This window comes from Pseudonaja textilis, chromosome Z (genome assembly GCF_049901715.1).
Source record: "Pseudonaja textilis isolate UNSWEBS1 chromosome Z, rPseTex1.2, whole genome shotgun sequence".
In the NCBI taxonomy this organism is placed as follows: Eukaryota; Metazoa; Chordata; class Lepidosauria; order Squamata; family Elapidae; genus Pseudonaja; species Pseudonaja textilis.
In genome coordinates, this window is record NC_142008.1 from 81473668 (window position 1) to 81492793 (window position 19126).

Genomic DNA, 19126 nt, shown 5'->3' on the forward strand with positions numbered 1-19126 from the left:
CTTAACTGTGTATCTTGGCTGAAGAGAATCCCATTGTCCAGAATCCCATTGTCCAAGTTCAGATCTGGACTTGCCTACCTGATTTTCTCTGGAATAGGTAAGCAGTGTTACTTAGAACAATGTTCAAATATATTACAATTTGAAGGTTACATAGTGTCCTACAATGCCATTCAAACTGAAGAAACCGCCTCTGGAAAACATGACTAAAATGATTTCTGATACCAAAAATGCTAAGAAAAAATACAATAATACTAAGGAAAGTGTTTCATCTACAGTACTAAGGGAACTATTGTAGATAAAATATATGGTTAAAATGTCAAGAAACTGCAGACACGCAGACCTATACTTATTTGACAAAACAACTTTTTCAATCAAAAATATCTGCTTAAAAGAATATAGCCCTTTCCAACATGGCACACTGAACATTAAAACCAACTCTATCTTTGAAATTGGAATACATTCTCGTTTATATTCACTGTCATACAACCGTTCTGCTATTTAAAAAGTGACATTTTATAATTATTAAAAATTTCTTTCTTATATTTACCAATCACACCAGCACCACTCTGTTCTTTCAATCTCTCATTATAACCAGATCAATAGCAGCCACCTCTTTTGCATTCTGCTAGTTTCCCTTATATCAACCCCTTTCAAGCAGGGATGATGGCTAGCACAATCAAAATTTATCTCTTTCATGTACATCAAGGGAAAAGACAGACATTTCAAAGCTGGCCATGTAAGTCTGAACACAATCATAAGAGAAAATTATAGTTACAAAGAAAGGAGCTACAGATGTTTTTCTTGTGATTTCAGCTTGCCTTCAGACTTTGTCTTTATCTGAACAAATATCTATACAAAAGTGGCAAATATTCTGTCTTTCTGTCACCAACATTTTGGTAAAGTCCTTTTTTTTTTTGGTCTCCTTTCTTAAAGAGAAACTTAATAAACACTGGGGAGAAAATCTTCACAGGTCCAAATAAACAATCTTATAAAGATGGCAGAAAAGTTGACAGTGTACTAAATATATTTTTGGAAGGATATTCTGATTTTCTTCCATAGATCAAGCTACATGATAATGCTGCAAAATTCATAATCTAATTAATTAATTATAGATGTCCAGAAGGAAATGATTTTCCAGCTATAGACTACAGATCGTTCTCAATTTAAAACAGTTCATTCAGTGACTTTTCAAAGTTACAATGGCAATGAAAAACAAGACACATGACCATTTTTCACACTTACAACTGATGCAGCATCCCCATGATGACCTGATCAAAATTCAGATGCTTAGCAACTAAGTCATATTTATGAAGGTTAAAAATAAGGTAATTCTACAGCCTTCAGTAAAAAATATTTTGTATTCTACATTAAAATTAAATATGTGTTTAAGAAGAAGAAAGCAGAGAGATGTCAATTCATTTTCATGTTTAAGAAAAACATGGGTTTCTTTTACTTTGAACACACCACTTCTTACTTTAACCATAATACCTACTTTCTCTCCCATACTCACATGCAGCCTTAAACATATTCAACAAGATATCGATGAAGCTCATGACTATATACCCATAAGTAATGTAGTTCATGTATATATGATTCTTGTCAGAGCTACAGCACATCAAAAATAAATCTTAAATCAAAGTGTGCGATCACCAAATCAGTTGTTATACTGGTGGAATCCCTCCCCTGTTTACAACCACAATATTTATTGACATTTCAAGTTGAATCAGTAGTATTTTCAGCTTTGGAAACACATAATTTCTTAAAGTGATCACTAAATCTTATGCGCTTGAAAGGGACGTAACAAGCAACTGAAGAAAGACTATTAATTTAAAACAGTTTATAGCCATGTATTATTTCAAGATATTATAAAAGGCTTACATTATATATTCATTTTTAGTAAGGTATGCATCAACTCTACTAAGCATATAAACATTCTTGCTATACTATGAATACATGACTGAACCTTCCAATGTTGATATAAAAACGTAATGTCTCTCATCATGCATGACTATGCTGGTTGGATTGATGGGAGTACAGAGCCAAATGTCTGCTCTACAAGGTGGACCAGACTAAGATAAAATGACACCTAATAGAATTAGAACTTTTATTAAAACAGTAACAGAATCCTGCTTGTCTGAATGTGCTTCTCCAGTGTTATATAAATCATCATTCCAAGACCTACAGAATTCCTACACTGGCTTCATTTTCCCAATTAGAAATTTTAAAAGGCTGTATCATAGATATGGAAAAGTTTGGACAGCTACCCCAAATCCTAGATGAAGATTATGGCTATGTTACAAGGCTTTTAAACATATACTGTACTGCCCAATTTAACTGTGTGATAGCCATTCAAACTGATTTTTAAAACAAACAAACAAACAAACAAACAAACTGCAATACAAACAAGCCATAGCTGGCTAGTTGATCTTTCAACAGATATAAACAATAATAAATACTGTTAGTAAAGCAGTCTAGCCTGCCCTGCTACAAAATCTCAAAGACATAGTCATAGAAAGTAGTTTAATATTTAACTGATGGGACTCAGACATTCTGTCTTTAACTAATTACCATCTACTTTTTTGCACCATATACAGCCAATCTAGATTCTTTGTCCAGTTGAAATACTGCTTTCCACTATAATATGAGGAATTCAATAGCACAAAATAACTACTTTGTAGATTTCCCCATTTCTCAGTATGTGGTGGTACAGTAGTTAGAGTGCAATACTGCAAACTACTTCTGGTGACAGATAGCTGCCTGCAATTTGGCAGATCGAATCCCACCAGGCTCAAGGTTGACTCAGCCTTCCATCCTTTTGAGATGAGTAAAACGAGGAGCCAAATTGTTGGGGGCAATATGCTGACTCTGTAAACTGCTTAGAGAGGGCTGTAAAGCATTATAAAGTAGTATACAAATCTAAGTGCTATTGCTATTGCTATCTTTCTATTTATTCAACAACCAACTTAATTTTTTTACTTTTGATGCAAGACATAAGTATGGGTGGCTTCCTTCACTTTACAGTATATGCCTGCTGTTGTACTTTTGTCCTTTGGTTCAATGGTTCCGAGATCAGGTGTGTCAGTTCTTTCAGATCTCTGGATTGTAATCCATCAGATCCCAGTGACCTGAACTCATCTAGAGAGGACAGGTATTCTACAATTTTCTTGCTTGTTTTAATTTGAATTTCTAGTTTGTCTTTTACCATTATGTTTTTGGTAAGTTGATTTATATTTTCTTTTTGTGTGAAGACAGATGCAAAAAATAAATTAAGCAGCTTTGCTTTCTCTCTGCTCCCATTACTCCCTTGCTATCTTCTCCAATTAGTGGATCGGTTGTATCTTTGACTTTTTCTTGTTTTTTATATGTTGAAAGAAACTTTTTATTATTTTTGACATTCATTGCATATTAAACAAATGTTCAAGCAATAGTTTTCCTGACTTCATCTTTGCAAGTTCAGGCAATTTATTGGTGTTCTGCCTTAGTTATGTGTCCCTCCCATTTTTTGTACGTATCTTTTTTGTCGTTTAATTTATCAGAGAAATCTTTGTGCAACCATGCTAGTTTCTTCTTGGATTTCTTGTTTTACCTTTTTTCAGTGTTATTGTACTGGACTGGTCTTTTATAATAATATTTTTCAGAGTTTCCCCTAGTTCCCCCTTCTGCCTGTTGGATGACAAAGTTGTCAGCTAGGTTGGTTAGGATCCTATACAATAACCCACTTGATGCATAGTTGGATTCCCAGTAGTTAAAGTCTTCCCTCAAGAGTCTTCTCCAACACATCAATTTGAAAACATCAATTTTTGGCATTTGGCCTTTCTTATGGTCCAATTTTCACAGCCATACATTACTAATGGGAAAGTCATAGCTGTGATTATATGGATCTTTGTCAGTAAGGTGGGAGAGGTATTAATTATTTTTTAATTTACATTATCTATATGAATTAGAGGAAGGTTATAAAGATCTATAATGGTAATGTAATCAATCAAGTAAAAAAACATGATTTGCATAAATCTATAAAGGGTTTGTCATCCTATCCTCCTTAGACTTTTCTCTTCAGCCTCCAATTCCAGATCTGTCAATGAAGTAATTTATACTTCAATGTAATTGTGTCCTGATCTCTGATTCAATGTATCCTTTGCAAAAAAAAAAAAAATCACCTTCAAGGAATGGAAAGGGGTAAATGCAAGTTGAGCCTTTAATTCTTAGTTATTAAGCCAGTTAAATATAAACTTGTGTCTCCAGTGCACAAAACAGAGTTAAAACCAATTCAGACAACAGATTAAATAGTCCAATCAACTGTCACAGCAGAAGTGATGTTTTCTTCTGTGTTCCCACTTGGAATGGATGATGCTAGAATTGAAATTAATTCCTGGAAGTTAGTCCATGTTTACATCCCAGTAAATCCAATGAATACAATTGAATTTAATCCTGCCCTAGTCTTAAGTAAAAGTTAGGGAATGCACGACTGTAGTCTACAGTTAGGAATACTAAGCTGTTTGTGGGTTTTTGTATTTATTACATAAATTTTATCATAACAAACTAATAAAAATTGCTTACATTACTAAATTATAATATTAATACCACTAATAAAATAATGTGATATATATTTTTTCATTTTGGAAAAAATATTTTTTTTTTTTTTAGAAAAAGTATCTCATAAACAAGGCATTTCCAAGTAATTTGATAAAGCTGCTCAAGTTGTCTTCCTTGCAGACATATAGAAAAAAACTGAAGTGCCAATAAAATCCACTTATCAGCAATTTTTTGCTGCAAATTAGTTGAATATTGATCCTTCCAATTTTACATAATAATTATTTTGGCTAGAGGATCTTGATTGTTGTTAATTTCCAAATGCACAAATAGCCAAAAAGAAAGAGAATATATACATAATTGTGCTGCATATAATCATTCTGTATTACTAAGTATTTGGATTTCAGCCTAAAGCAGCCAAACTATAAGAAATAAAAACCTTCCCCAGAAGTAAGGTGATTGCAACCAGTGCTTATTAAAAAATATTTTTGTGTTAACTTCACAAAGAAAAAATATTTCAACATTAGTTGAGGAGATTTCCACCAATTTACAAAAACCAAACATTGGAGCTTGTTAAGTGATCATGCAAATAGTTGATAACAGTTACCTTCATTTTTGAAAATAAAAATGGCTTAGGAAATTCAGTATCTTCCCAATAGATATTATAATTTAGACAGTGAAAATGTTGAGAAATATCTTTGCTAGAAAAAGTGATTTAACACTAGACATTTTTAAACAATAAAAACAGTTGACCTTAATCAGCTCTACTTCATTTCCACTAAAAGCAACTTGATATTATTCCAATGCACAGGGATCACTCCTTTAACTGTTTTAACTGTAACAGGAAATACTACTCAGAACAAAAGGACATAGAGTTTAACCAAAGATGCAAACCTATAGTGGCTGAATACTTCTGTAGTGGTTGCAATACAAAATACATTCCAACACCTCACCCAGGTTCCCCAGCCTAGCTACTCCTTATATTAGTCCCATTTCAGACCTCAGTTCTGAGGGGCTGCTGGGGACTATGGCTGTGGCTGGGCTGGGGAACCAGGGCAGTGTCTGCAGGCTCTTTTGCCTTTTCTTTCCTCTGGGTTTTAATGGTACACAAGAAATATAGGACAGATGTTTGGCTGGGATGCTTCTGGTGGATCTCCTGATTGAAACCTCTTGCGGCCTGGTTTCTTCATTTACAACATTTGGATAGTCTTTCTTAGTTAATTTTTTTTATTATGTCAGTACTTCTGCGCTCAAATCATCTGAGTCATATGTGAATGCAGTTTGAATGTTTTTCCTCCTTGGCAATATTAACGACCTGATTGAAGTTTAGCTGATACAGTTCATCTGTAATTTTACCTCTTGTAAGTAAGATATCCCCTTTTGTGATGACACGATTATTCCCCATGAAGGTTGCTACATTATTTTGTGAGCTTCTTCAAAATGTTATCAACATATTTGACAAATAATATGTAATATATAACAAAATATTAGTTTCAACAGCAGGGACATATAAAACATTTTTCACAAATATCTTTCTGGTGATACTCTGGGAAATAGGACAGTAAAGAAAACCATCCCCTATTACTTCTGATTCTATTTTTTGCCCACTAGCAGCGATGATCTTTTCTGTTTTACTTTGGTTAAGGTGAATAAAGAAATTTCTGTCATTTGTCATGTGACTTGTAGCTCCTGAATCAATGTACCAAAGGTGAGGTGCAACTTTTGGATTGAAAAACATATCCATTATCTGAAACAAAATTAGTTTCTTCCTTCATACTTTTTGACTTTTTGTAATTTTTGCATTCAAAGCTTTCCAGATTATACAATCTGCTTTTAAATGATCCTTTTTCTTGCACACGAAGCATTCATATATTTCTTGCTTCATGAAACTGTTTTTATTCCTATTTTTATCTTTAAAGCAGACTGTGCAACAGAAGCACTATCACTATTAATGCTTTCTATTTTACACTTATATTCATCTATAAACTTGCCCTTAACATATTCCAATGTTAGTCTATCATCTGGACATGCATCAAGCACTGTGACAAATGTTTTATAACTTTCTGATAAATCACTAATACTGTGTGACATGAAAATATTTTATTTCTTTTCCTATACCTCTCAGACGTTTAACCATTTCCAAGGTGTACCTTATATAATCCTGCATATCCTGTCCTTTCATTAACTTGGTTTGGTATAGCTTTCTAATCAAATACAGTTTATTGCTGAGATTAGCTCTTTCATGCACTTTTTGTAATCTTTCCCACAATTTAATAGTTTTACACTTATATTTAAATTGCAGAATCATTCTTGTCCATATACATTTTCCTTTGCTGTAATGCTTCTATATTATTTTTATCTTTAAATTATTTTCCAGTTCCAATCAAGTAATAGAACAAACTATAATTCAATGGGAAAACAACTTCTCAAGCATTTAATCAGATTTAATTAACACTTTTAAATCAGCAGGGGACCAATGATTTGTTATTAATATTATCCAGGGTGCTATAAACCCAGATAGAGACAACTAAGGAAAGTCAATTTCAGAAATTTGGGGCCTCTTTGTATAAAGTCTCAGGATAATAATTTACAACAGGACATTTACAGGATGGCTTTAAACCCCCTCCTCCCCTTTCAGTATATATTCTCAAGAAGTAGCATTCCAAGCTACTATAACAATGCAGCAAACTTTGCAAAACTGCTAAGTCCCATTCCTATTACCCAAATTTGTCAACAATGGGTCTTTTTTAGTTCTTCCTTCCCAACATTATTCATTAAGGCATTACAGTGATCGCTAGGGAGGGGATTTCTGTGACATGTTATATTTTTGTCTAGAATCTTTATTTGCATTTATAAGTAAATTAAAACATCTTTTAGAGTAACCTGGTGAGAGTTGGATGCTTTTTATTTTAACTGAAAAGTCATATTTTGATTTTTTAAGAGAGAGAAAGAGATGGGTTCAAAGGCTTCTCCCCAAAAATCAGCCCAATCTAGATTCTTTGTCTAGTTGTTTAGCAAGATTTATCTTCACTGAAAGAAGGCGGCGGGCACATTGCCAGCACGTGATAGGTGAGAGGTGGAGGGATGGAGACACCGGGCAGGGTAGAGTGCATTTAAGGGATGGAGAATTAAACCATAGTAGCACTGACTTTGATTTCTTCGTTGTTTGTCACTCTGTGCCAGATTTTACATTTGCAAGATATAAAAAGTGCCACACTGAACTGTGTTGTCTGCATTTCTTAAAGTTGGACACCGGAACGTGACAGCTGGTTCATCAATTACCCAGTCAGAATTTTGTAAGGATCTTTGTTCAGTGATTGTTAGTTCATATGTTTCCTTAAGGAAATTAAGTGATAGCCTCAGGCTTTTTTTTTTTTTTTTTGAGGATTCCAAATGAATAAACTCTAAGGTAAAATTATATATCTGCCTGCTCTGAAGATATATCAGGAAAGATAAGAGTTGCTATTGGCAACAAGAAGGTATGGATTTCAATAAATGAAACAAGTAGTGTAAATGGAAGATATGTTATTATTGGAATTCTGTAATGTTACAAATCTGGTAACATATTTTTTTTCTAACATATGAAACTCTGTAAAAAATAAACAATTCCACTATTGCTATATTCTTTGATGATTCTATGAAATTAGTCCAGCTGAATGATATAACATATTCTTCTCTTTGTAAGAGATGCCACTCCACACATGACCAAAGCAGTCAAGGGACTCAAACTATTTTTATCAAAAAATGGTCCATATCAGATGCTTTGTACAGAATGACTGAAGAGATTTGAAGTAATTATCCTGATGTTCATGAAAGCTCTACTTAAACTATAAAACTTCAAAGAAATCGCTCCTACTTTGGCTCTCCCTGCCCAACTAGTCGTGAGATGTTGGGGAACTTGGCTGGATGCGGCTACGTATTATTTCACAAATTATGCTTCCTTGCAGGACATAGTTAAAAATCTCATAATGACATTCATCCTTATTCAGATTTCTTCAGAGAAATTTAGAAAATCACAGAAGAATAGGCAAGGTTATGACTGTAGGGCTTCCTTCACTTACTGGCTGCAAGCTGATACACACTTCTTATATAGCATTAACATGTAATTCAGTACTATAACTAGTCTTGAACTAGGTTTCACTTGCATTTTCACACTGCACTCCAGACATCAAATAGCTGATATTTTTAGGACTCTAATTATATACACAAACATACATAGGCCACACATGCTCTCTCTCTCTCTCTCTCTCTCTCTCACACACACACACACACACACACACACAATTTAGTTTTCGTACTGTAAAAAATGCCCTTATTTCAAATTATTTCCTAGTTTCAAATAACATAGCCACAATGGCCAAAATTATTGGTGTGCTCCTCCATTTTCAAACAAATTTTCAACCCAGAAAATAATAACCAAAAATTCAATCCCAAAAATAACTTTGGGCTTGTGTGTGTGTGTGTGTGTGTGTGTGTGTGTGTGTGCATTCATTCATCATCCCATTCTAATCCATATTTCCTAATTATTTTTTCTTTCCAAAAATTTTATTGATTTTTTAAAAAACAAACATACACAAAGCATGAAAACATAAAACATCTTTTTTGAAAGCAGCTTGATCCCGGGTTACATCTCTTCTTACAGACACAAATTCAAGTTCATGCTCATTTTTATATACCATTCCATATCTTATTACCATTCTACATTTTCTATATAGCTTCTCCCCTCTTTTATCTCTCTTAATTCTATTTTATTTATTTTATCTCAATTTAAATCATTATACTTATATCCTTTGTCTGTCCTGTTTCAGCTTCCTATTATCTTTTCTCATTAAAACAAAATTTCTCCTGTAACCACTGATTGGAGTATGACGCCTTTATATCTTTCCCCTAAATTTATAACACTTAATATAATACATAGCTTTCATTCAGATTCTGCTTAGTACATTCTAAAGCTTCATACTCATTCTCATTTATTTCATTTCATTTATTTTGTTCAAAAAAGTTTCACTAAATTACACTGAATATTTTATCCCATTTTTAATCATATATTGTTCCAATTTTCTAACATTATTTCTAATACAAGTATAACAATATAATCTTATGTACCTTTGCAGAATCTCATTTTCAGTTATATTTTTACCCATTATCTCTGAATAAGTCCTGTTTCTTTACATCTTGCTCCAAATCTTTGTAACTTCTCTTCCCTTCCTTCCTCCCTTGTTTCTTCACTCTACCTTTTTTACCCCCTTGTCTCTCCACTTCTATTTCCCTCTTCTGTGTTCCCTTTTCTGTTGTTTTCTGACATTATATCCACTTTTCACCTTATTTTTCCCTTTTTTGGTTGTTTTTTTAGGTCTTAAATTCTCCATTCTCTTTTCCCCCTTTCCCCTTTCTTCCCCAGATAAAGTTACTTGTTCATTAAAGATGGCTTCTTCTTTGTCCCAACCTTCTTGTTGCGCAGTCTTTTCTTGTAGTTTCTCATAGGTACAGATCGCCATTTCTAAGAAATGAAAAACGGATCCAAAAGACCCTTCCCTTCTTGTTCCTCTTCTTTACATTTTTTAAATTCCATTTTCAGTTCATCCACAAGTGATGCCATTGTAAAATATTTTTTAAACAACCACCCAGTTGTTTTTAATCATTCAAATATAATTTCCAGAAGTCCCAAAGTCACCAAACAATCCAAATACACACAAGCTGTTTCATTTAACACTTTCTTCTTTTTTCACTTTCTCTTCTTGGGGTTACTATTTAATTACAAAGTTCCAGTTAAAATGTATCTTTTAGAAGTCTTGTTATGATTTAACTTTAAATTCTTTTAAATTCCAAGCAGCCTCCTTCAGCCAAATCTTGCTCTTATTCTTTTCCTCTCCCTTCCCACTTACAGCAAAAAAAAAAAAAAAAGGTTTTTAAGTGTTCAAAAATCTTTATTGTCCCCTTGGCATTTAATCCGGTTTAATTACCTGTTGCTGCCAAAGCAGATTTTTCCGATTTCTCATTCTCCTGCTGTCAACGTAAGGAAGGAGAGTGAGGAAAAAAAAAACTTTCCCTTTTCACTTTCATTCGCTGCTTCCAAATCTTCTTTGGGAGCAATATATCTTTTATAAGATTTAAATTCCAGGGTATCTCAATTGTTGCTTCTTATCCCAGTCAGCCAAAACTTTCACTTCTTAACTTCCTCCTGCACTTTCTTTTCCGGCTGAGTGTTTTTTTGAGGCGGCCATTTCTGACCGCCGCTCTTACTGCCTTCAGGAAAGGGAGTTTAGCCAGCTGGGGAGGAAAGATGCGGCTTCCCTCGAACCTGCTGGGATCTCCCCCCTCTTCGCACACCTCTATGGGGTGGCTTAGCCCCAAAGCCGAGTGGCTCGGGACAATCCAGCGGCGAGTCCAGGCAGAACCGCATATGATCGCAGATTCCTGCCTGCCGCCAAAGCCCTGCAAACTGGAAGTTCCCATATTCCCTAATTATTAAATACAGTCTCTAGTCATCCAACACTGCCATCATTTTTGTAACGACTGTATGATTATATAATCATAGAAAAAAATGGATACAGCGATGAAAGCTATTAAATGGATGAAGCCCCATATGTGGTTAGGATAGAGAAGGAACTAATGAAACTTCCTTTACATTCATTCATTGAACTTGAACCTAATTTTAAACAGAGCCCTAGCAATTGTTCGAAATTCCTAGAGCAGCTGAGGATGCTAATCACACCGCTTTTTAAAACTTCATGGTACTTTCTAATTTAACTACAATAAGGAATAAAAAAGAAGTCATTCTAATTCAACTGCTTCCTCAGATAAAGATGTTTTATAAACAAAGTTAATTCAAAACAAGCAGTCAAAATTACTGTAGACATGATCAGTTTTACAACTCAACAAATTAATTAACCCTAGAACCATTTGGAGCTCTACACAGATAGTCTTCGACTTATGACCACAATTAAGTCCAAAATTTCTGTTGTTAAGTGAGACATTTTATGATTTTTCTTGTCAACATTCTTGTCACCATTAAATGAATCAGTGCAGTTGATAAGTTGGTAACAGGGTTGTTATATGAATCTAGCTTCCCCATTGATTTTGCTTGTCAAAAAATTACAAAAGGTTATCACATGACCTGAGACACTATAACTGTCATAAATATTAGTCAATTGCCAAGCATCTGAATTTTGATCACATGACCACAGGGATGCTGCAATGGTCGTAACTGTGAAAAATGGTCATAAGTTCCTTTTTCAGTGCCATTGTAACTTCAAGGGATCACTAAATGAGCAGTTGTAAGTTGAGGACTATCTGTAATCTACTATATTTTGTCCATAGACATCTAACCTGATGGTCATCAGGTCTCCTGGCCTCCAAAATTTTAATTTATAGAAATGCTACAGTCATGCCTACTATGTATGCCTTACCCAGAATGCCTTTATGAATATTGAAGGCTAAGAGACTAAATTGGCCTGTTATCAAAAGAAAGCATCCTCAGAGAAAAAAATTGGAAACTATGGTGGAGAAGTCATAATAAATAAATAATTTTGATATACTCATAATAGCTATCTTGAATATAAATGTGTGTATCATACTGTACAACTAAAAATTAACATTTCAATTGGTTCCTTTAAAAAAGGAAATGAGAAAATAAACATAAATAAACATTTATGTATGTTTAAACATAGTATGTTTAGTATATATTTAAATGTAGTAGAGTTTAATTAAACTGGTGCTGGAAAATTGAGAATTCTATATTGTCCTTTGCTTCTGAAAATAAAGGACATTACTCATTGTACCCAGAGTCCACTTCAATCCCAAAGGGGAGACATATAAATGGCCAACTTGCTAGAGCTGCTGCAGGGAACATGATACATATATGAATATATTATTACCAACAGAAGAGAGGTAGTTGGTGTTTTATGTGGACTTCCAAGACACTTACCCCATTCTTTGGATACGCAATCCATCCAAGATCTGCCATAACTGATCTTGAATCCAATAAATTCACTAAAAGACATCAAAGAAAGAATGTTAATTGAGTGTAAAATGGACACGAAGTCTCCACTAGCACAATAACTAATAGGCATAATATATTTCATATACACGTTACATATACTTACATATAAATTATATATATATACACATACATACATGTGTGTATATATTTATGTATCTCTCTCTCTCTCTCTCTCTCTCTCTCTCTCTCTCTCTCTCTCTGTGTGTGTGTGTGTGTGTGTGTGTGTGTGTGTGTGTGTGTGATGTATATAAAACTTCTCATATCTTTAATTAGCTAAATGGCTATGAAGGACTGGAATATCTAGGTGGGTGATATCACTTATTTTAAGTTATTTGAATTGGTGCTGCAGATAATACACTCCACAACAATAAAGGATAATATTTGTAGTTCAAGGTTGAAATAAGAGGTCCTTGGTGCTCTACGAGCTTGCTTGTATGTTTTCTTGCAGACATTTCATTACCCAACCAAAGTAACATCATCAGTGCTAGTAAGGAGTGCTGGGTGCTGTCAGTTTATATTCCAGTGGTTTGCCTATCAGTGTTGGTGAGGATGGACTTACAAGATTCTTTGACTGAGTTGCTTACTGTTGGCTCTTTGGCAGTTTCTTCATTGGGGTATTGTTTATTTGAATGTTGGTCTGATGAAGTGGTGGGATTCAAATATTTTTACTATCAGTTCTGTGGCGGTGGCAGGGAAAGGATATTGTAAAATCTCCAATCAGAGGTGGTATTTGCCGGTTCTCCAAACTACTCAAAATTTCTGCTACCGGTTCTCCAGAACTGGTCAGGATCTGCTGAATATCACCTCTGGTCTGATGTTAACCTTGGAGTTCTATGCTGATCTAGGTGCTGATTGCTGGTGGAGAAGTGCTTGGGTCTTTTTGTTCCCTTTTGGGCTGATTGTATCTTTTGCATAGTCTATAAATGCTGTTAATGTCTATCTGTCTATTGATGGATGATTTGTTACAGTGTCACTCCACAATAAGCCAAAATCCAAACTAGAATCAGAACAGCCATAGTAAAAAAGTAAATTTTAGCATTTCTCTGTAACACAACTATCTCTTTCATAATTAAAAATATTAACATTCATGACACATCAGACTGAATTGGTAAACTGATAGCTAATAGGAGTTGCACAAAAAGGTGATTCAAAAATATATTCCTTTTATAACTTGTTTGATATTGCAGGGATCATTGTGCTTCAGATAATACATGAGAATATCATGTGTGCCTATACAGCATACATTGAGAAAAAATTTACCTACAACAGAAGTGAAGTAAGTTTATATAGCCAAAATTAACACCACCAAAAACTCAAGATTATACCACACACACAATTACACAATTACATTTCAATAAAAACATTAGCAGACTAAGATATCAAATCAAGGCCTACAGAAAAAAGAAAAAGGAAATAAAACCAAGAACTGGAAATAATGAATAATAAACAATTGAGCAATCTGCAGTTTATGCTTTTTTTCTTTTTTTCTTTTGTTAACATTCATAAGCTCAGAGTGAAGAGGACTAAGAACTAGAAACTTTTAATGGCATCTGATCAGAGGACAGTAAACTAGTAGAGATTAGTAAAGGAGATTTCCATGAAAGTCAACAAACAAGAAACAAAAAATACTTGTGATTCAAAAGTAGGGCAAAGCACAATAAACAACAAAAATGCTTCTCATTTCCATTCTCCCACCTTCTATATTATTCTTTTCCCTAATGTTTCAAGAAGAACGTTCAAGAGACCCACGTTTGTAAAAATTCTGAAAATAAAATGGAAATACTGTATATAAAGACTGGCATATGACTGGCCTACAGTCAGTGAAGCTATGATTCCAGGTGGCACTTGGTTTTTAAAAATGAGATACTGCCTTTGAGAATAAGGGCTATAATTTTAAGGAGGGCTATCATTTTGGGCTGACAGTTCTATTCCCAATGAAAATCCTTTCACAAAAATGATGGATTTGCTGAACAGAGTTTAAATACGATTTGAATTAACTTTGATGGTTCTTCATATATTTCAAGATTCAAATAGCTTCCTAAAAGTTTGTAGAAAAAAAGTCCCTGGCAGATTTTGCCTTCTATTGCCTAAGTGCTTCAATTCACATCATTTGGCTCTGCCAAGCAATACAGCCAATTAACAAGCAGTTTTACCTTACATAATAATAAATTATTCCAAACTTATAACGTTTTTCTTGCAATACCTACAATCTCTAATCCAAATAGAAAATATAATTAAAAGATAAATCTGCACCTATTAAACAAGCTGAGGAAAATTATAGCACTATCTTCCTTTTTTGTGCTTATAGCTAAAAGCATGTTGAGCTATGGCAATCTAACAAAACCTAATATTTTTAGAGTTATGGGCAGGGGTGGGATTCTATCAGTTCACAGCTATTCACTAGAACCGGTTGTTAACATTCTAAGCAGTTCAGAGAACTGGTTGTTAGAAGAAATTACTGGCCTAATCCTGTAAGGAAGGCAGGAAGGAAACATTCTGGTGTTGCTTACAGAAACTGCCTCTCCATTAACCTTATTACATTCTTTGCAGGACTAGACTTCCTGTCTCTGGAATTTCTATGGAGCTTTTTTCCCCTTCTTTGCTAGTACTTTGCTTGTGTGGAGTGACCATTTAAAGTTACAATGGCACTGAAAAAAGTGACTTATGACCATTTTTCACACTTACGACTGTTGCAGCATCCCCACAGTCATGAGAGGCCAGGCAAGGAGATGCATGCCTTGATGAGAGTGATATTGAATTGGCCACACCCAGCCAATAACATGACCACCAAGCCATGTCCACCCAGTCAAATGACCACCAAGCCATGCCCACCACCTAAGCCATGCTCACAGAACCAGTTGTTAAAAAATTTGAATCCCACCCTTGGTTATGGGGGTTATTTAGATGGTACAACTTTCCTTTTGTTGCATCTAAAGGAGATATTTGAGGGTTTTTTTACAAATCAATTTTTTCAGAAGAAATATTTTATCCTCAGGACTATTACCATTTGCATTATGTTAGAAGTACTGTATTAACAACATAACAGAGTTGGAAGGGATCTTAGAGGTCTTCTAGTCCAACCCCCTTCTCAAGCAGGAGATCCTCTACCATTCCAGGCAAAGGGTTGCCCAGGTTCTTCTTAAAAGCCTCCAGTGAGGGAGCACTCAAAGCTTCTGTGGGCAAGCCATTCTACTGGTTTATTGTCCTCAGTGTTAGGAAATGTCTCCTTAGTTGTAAGTTACTTCTCTCCTTGATTAGTTTCTACCAATTGTTTCTTGTCTTGCCTTCTTGTGCTTTGGAAAATAGGTTGACACTGTCTTCTTTGTGACAGCTCATTATTATTATCAATGTTATCATTATCAGTTGTAGTAGTATTATCAATATTACCATTATTATTATCAGTATAAGGAAGTCAGCTCTAAAAGGATTAGGAACTCAGCTCTAAAAATCTAATCAGAACCATGATCAAATCAGATATTTCTGCTGTGAACAAAGTGAAAGACTTACGTAAAGCCAGAAGCAGAGTTCAAAGACAGTTTTCAGAAAGTAACATACAACACAATAGACTTGTATACTTACACTGCATATGTTCATCATATAGAATTTAGTTCACCAGCAAATATATCCTATGCAATTTTATTTTTTGCCAATGTTTTTCTCTTAATTTTATCTGTTAATTATCATCACACCTTATCTTCCTATAAGATGTGCTGAGCTGACTTTATAGACAATACCTGCTACTTTCAACATATAGTGGGAATAGATGACAAGGTGAGAGTAGCAGGAAGAAAGTGGAACTGCTTAATTCATTCTTTGTATCTATCTTTAAGGAAAAAACAGACAACCTACAATATCAAAAGCAGTACCACAGAAGAAGACAGAATATGAATACAAGTCAAAATAGGCACCACAATTTTAAAGATAACACCTATCCAATCTAAATGAGTTTAAATCACCAGGACCAGATGGATTAGATCTCAGGGTTCTGAAGGAGCTGGCAGAAAATGATTTCAGAACCAATGAATCATATCTTTCAAAACTCCTGGAGTATGAGGGAACTAACAGAAAACTGGAGAAGAGCTGAGGTGATTTCAATCCTCAAAAAAGAGGATTTGACATCAATATTGACATCAACATTTAGGAAGATCATAGAAAAGATAATCAAACAACAGATCTGCGAACATCTAGAAATAAGCAAAGTTATTAGAACTATTACTAGAAGCCAATGTTTCTCAACAACAGATCATGTCAGACAAACCTTACTGCCTTTTTTGACAAAGTAACTACATTAGTAGACCAGCAAAATCTGTGGATACAGTATACAGTAAGGCATTTGACAAAGTAGACTACAGAATACTTTTGGGGAAAGCAGAAAAATGTGGCATAGACAGCATCAGCGCCAGATGGATTTGTAATTGGCTGATCAACTATACCCAACATTTAGTTCTCAATGGAAGTACATCCACATGGAAGGAAAGCATGCAGTGGGAAACAACAAGTCTGTCTTAGGCCCCATACTCTTTAACATCTTCATAAATGAGTGGATGAAGGGATAGAAGGTGAACTCACCAAACTTGTAGACAATGCCAAGCTGGGGAAATAACCAACCAACCAAGAGAAGAATCTTGACAGGCCTGAACACTGGGCTCGATCCAATAAAATGCAATTCAGTGCAGTGATGGAATTCAAATACTTTGACTACTGGTTCTGTAGGCGTGACTGTTAAGTTTGAGCAATGAGAGGCTGAACCAGAGCATGAGTGCAACAATACTTTATTTTACAATAAAGGGCTGACCGTGCTTGCCACGCCTGGAACTGGCTCGCAGCAATCAGCAACTGGTTGGACCCCGCAGCCTGCTTTTATAGCTGGCTGCTGGAGAGAACCAACCAATGGGAATGGGGGAATAACGCCCACACAAGGTGAGTGGACCAGAGTGAGAACTCCTAGAGTTCTCAGGACATAACACCCCTTCCCCCCAGATGCGAACATGCATAGTCCTTGAGGTAGACGGGGGGTTTGTGTTGGCGCCCGGAATGGCGCAGCTCGGGAACATTGTCTGTCTGTTCGGTATCAGTCTGTGACGGTTGAGCCGGCATAGTGTGCCGAACGCTCCCTCCGGACTGGGCATCCTCGGAAACCACCGGGTTGGTTACTGGGGTCGAGCTCTCGTGGGTTGGATCAGGCTGGTCAACTCTCTGGGCGCTGTTGTCCGAGTTTGGGTTGACCGGAGCGACCGCTGGTGCAGGCTGGTCGTTGGGTGCGATGTGGCTGGGCGACGGATGTGGTGGTTCCTCTTCGACTGGAGACTCTGGATTCTTGTTGGCAAGGGTGCTGGGGCGCCTTCTAAGCTGGTCTATGTGTCTCCTCCAGGCGCGACCATCCTCCAGCCTGACCCTATACGATCTCGGCCCGGTGGCGGCGATGACCTCGCCTGGAATCCAAAGTGGGTCCCCAGCGAAATTCCTTGCGAATACTGGCTCCTGTAACATAAAATGTCTAACCCCGAAGTAGAAGCGAGGGGAGAGTCAGGGCAGTATTGAGGTGCAGTCTGTCAATACAGTCCTCAGGCGCCGGCCCATCAGAAGTTCCGCTGGGGACTTATTGGTGACTGTACAGGGGTTGAGTGCTGGCTCATCAGGAACCGTGCGAGTTTGTGGTGCCAGTCATCCCTGCCAAACCTAGCGAGGGCCTCTTTGGTGGTCCTGGCGGCCCTTTCAGCCAACCCATTACTGGCAGGGTGAAATGGGGCTGTGAAAATGTGGCGAATGCCCAGGTTGGCAACAAAACGGCTGAATTCTACTGATGCGAACTGTGGGCCATTATCGGAGACAATGGAGTCGGGTAGTCCATGTGTAACGAACAGGCGCGTTAACACGTTGGTGATTGCTAGTGTGGTGGTCGTGGATAGCTGTGCCACGTCTATCCATTTGGAATAAGCGTCCACGACCACTAGGAACATCTTTCCATGCACGGGGCCGGCCAGATCGATATGGATTCTAGACCAAGGGCGCTGGCGCTCTCCCATCTGGTAGGGGTGGCGATGGGGGAGCAGGACGGGATTCCTGGCAAATGCTGCAGGAACTTACCCAATTGACAATGTCCTCGTCTAGACCCGGCCACCACACGTAGCTGCGTGCTAATGACTTCATTCTCACGATGCCGGGATGTCCCTCGTGCAACGCCTCCAGGACTCGGGTGCATGGCGAGGTCGGAATGACCACTCGAGTGCCCCACAGTAGACAACCCTGCAAACTGGACAGCTCCTGCATGCGAGTCTTAAAGGGTGCGAATTTGTTATCAACGTTGCCTCCCGGCCACCCCCTCCTCACCCAGTCGAGCACCTGGGCGGCGCTTGGTCTGCCTTGGTTTTAGCGGCGATGTCAAGGCGGTGATGGGCAGGTCCAACTGGGTGATTTCGAAAATGGCGTTGACAGGAGCTGGGTCTTCAGCCGGAGCGGGTAAGGGCAGCGACTGAGAGCGTCGGCGTGGGATAGAGTTTTGCCCGGGCGGTGAATAAGTTTGTATGAGTAGGCCGCTAGGAAAAGTGTCCACCTTGTCATCCTAGGGGAAAGGACTTGAGGTGTCTGTTTGTC

General features: G+C 36.7%; 1 protein-coding gene across 8 annotated transcripts in view; it reads right to left on the bottom strand.

The window, feature by feature from the left end:
• EPHA5 (EPH receptor A5) overlaps positions 1-12518 on the bottom strand; it is a 168951-nt gene extending 156433 nt beyond the window's left edge. For all 8 annotated transcript variants that reach the window (XM_087916034.1, XM_087916040.1, XM_087916039.1 and 5 more), the window contains exon 1: positions 12458-12518. In XM_087916034.1, coding sequence (XP_087772160.1) covers positions 12458-12496 — 39 coding nt within the window. In that variant the 5' untranslated portion in view covers positions 12497-12518. The remainder of the gene's footprint in view (positions 1-12457) is intronic.
• Between the last annotated feature and the right edge of the window lie 6608 nt (positions 12519-19126).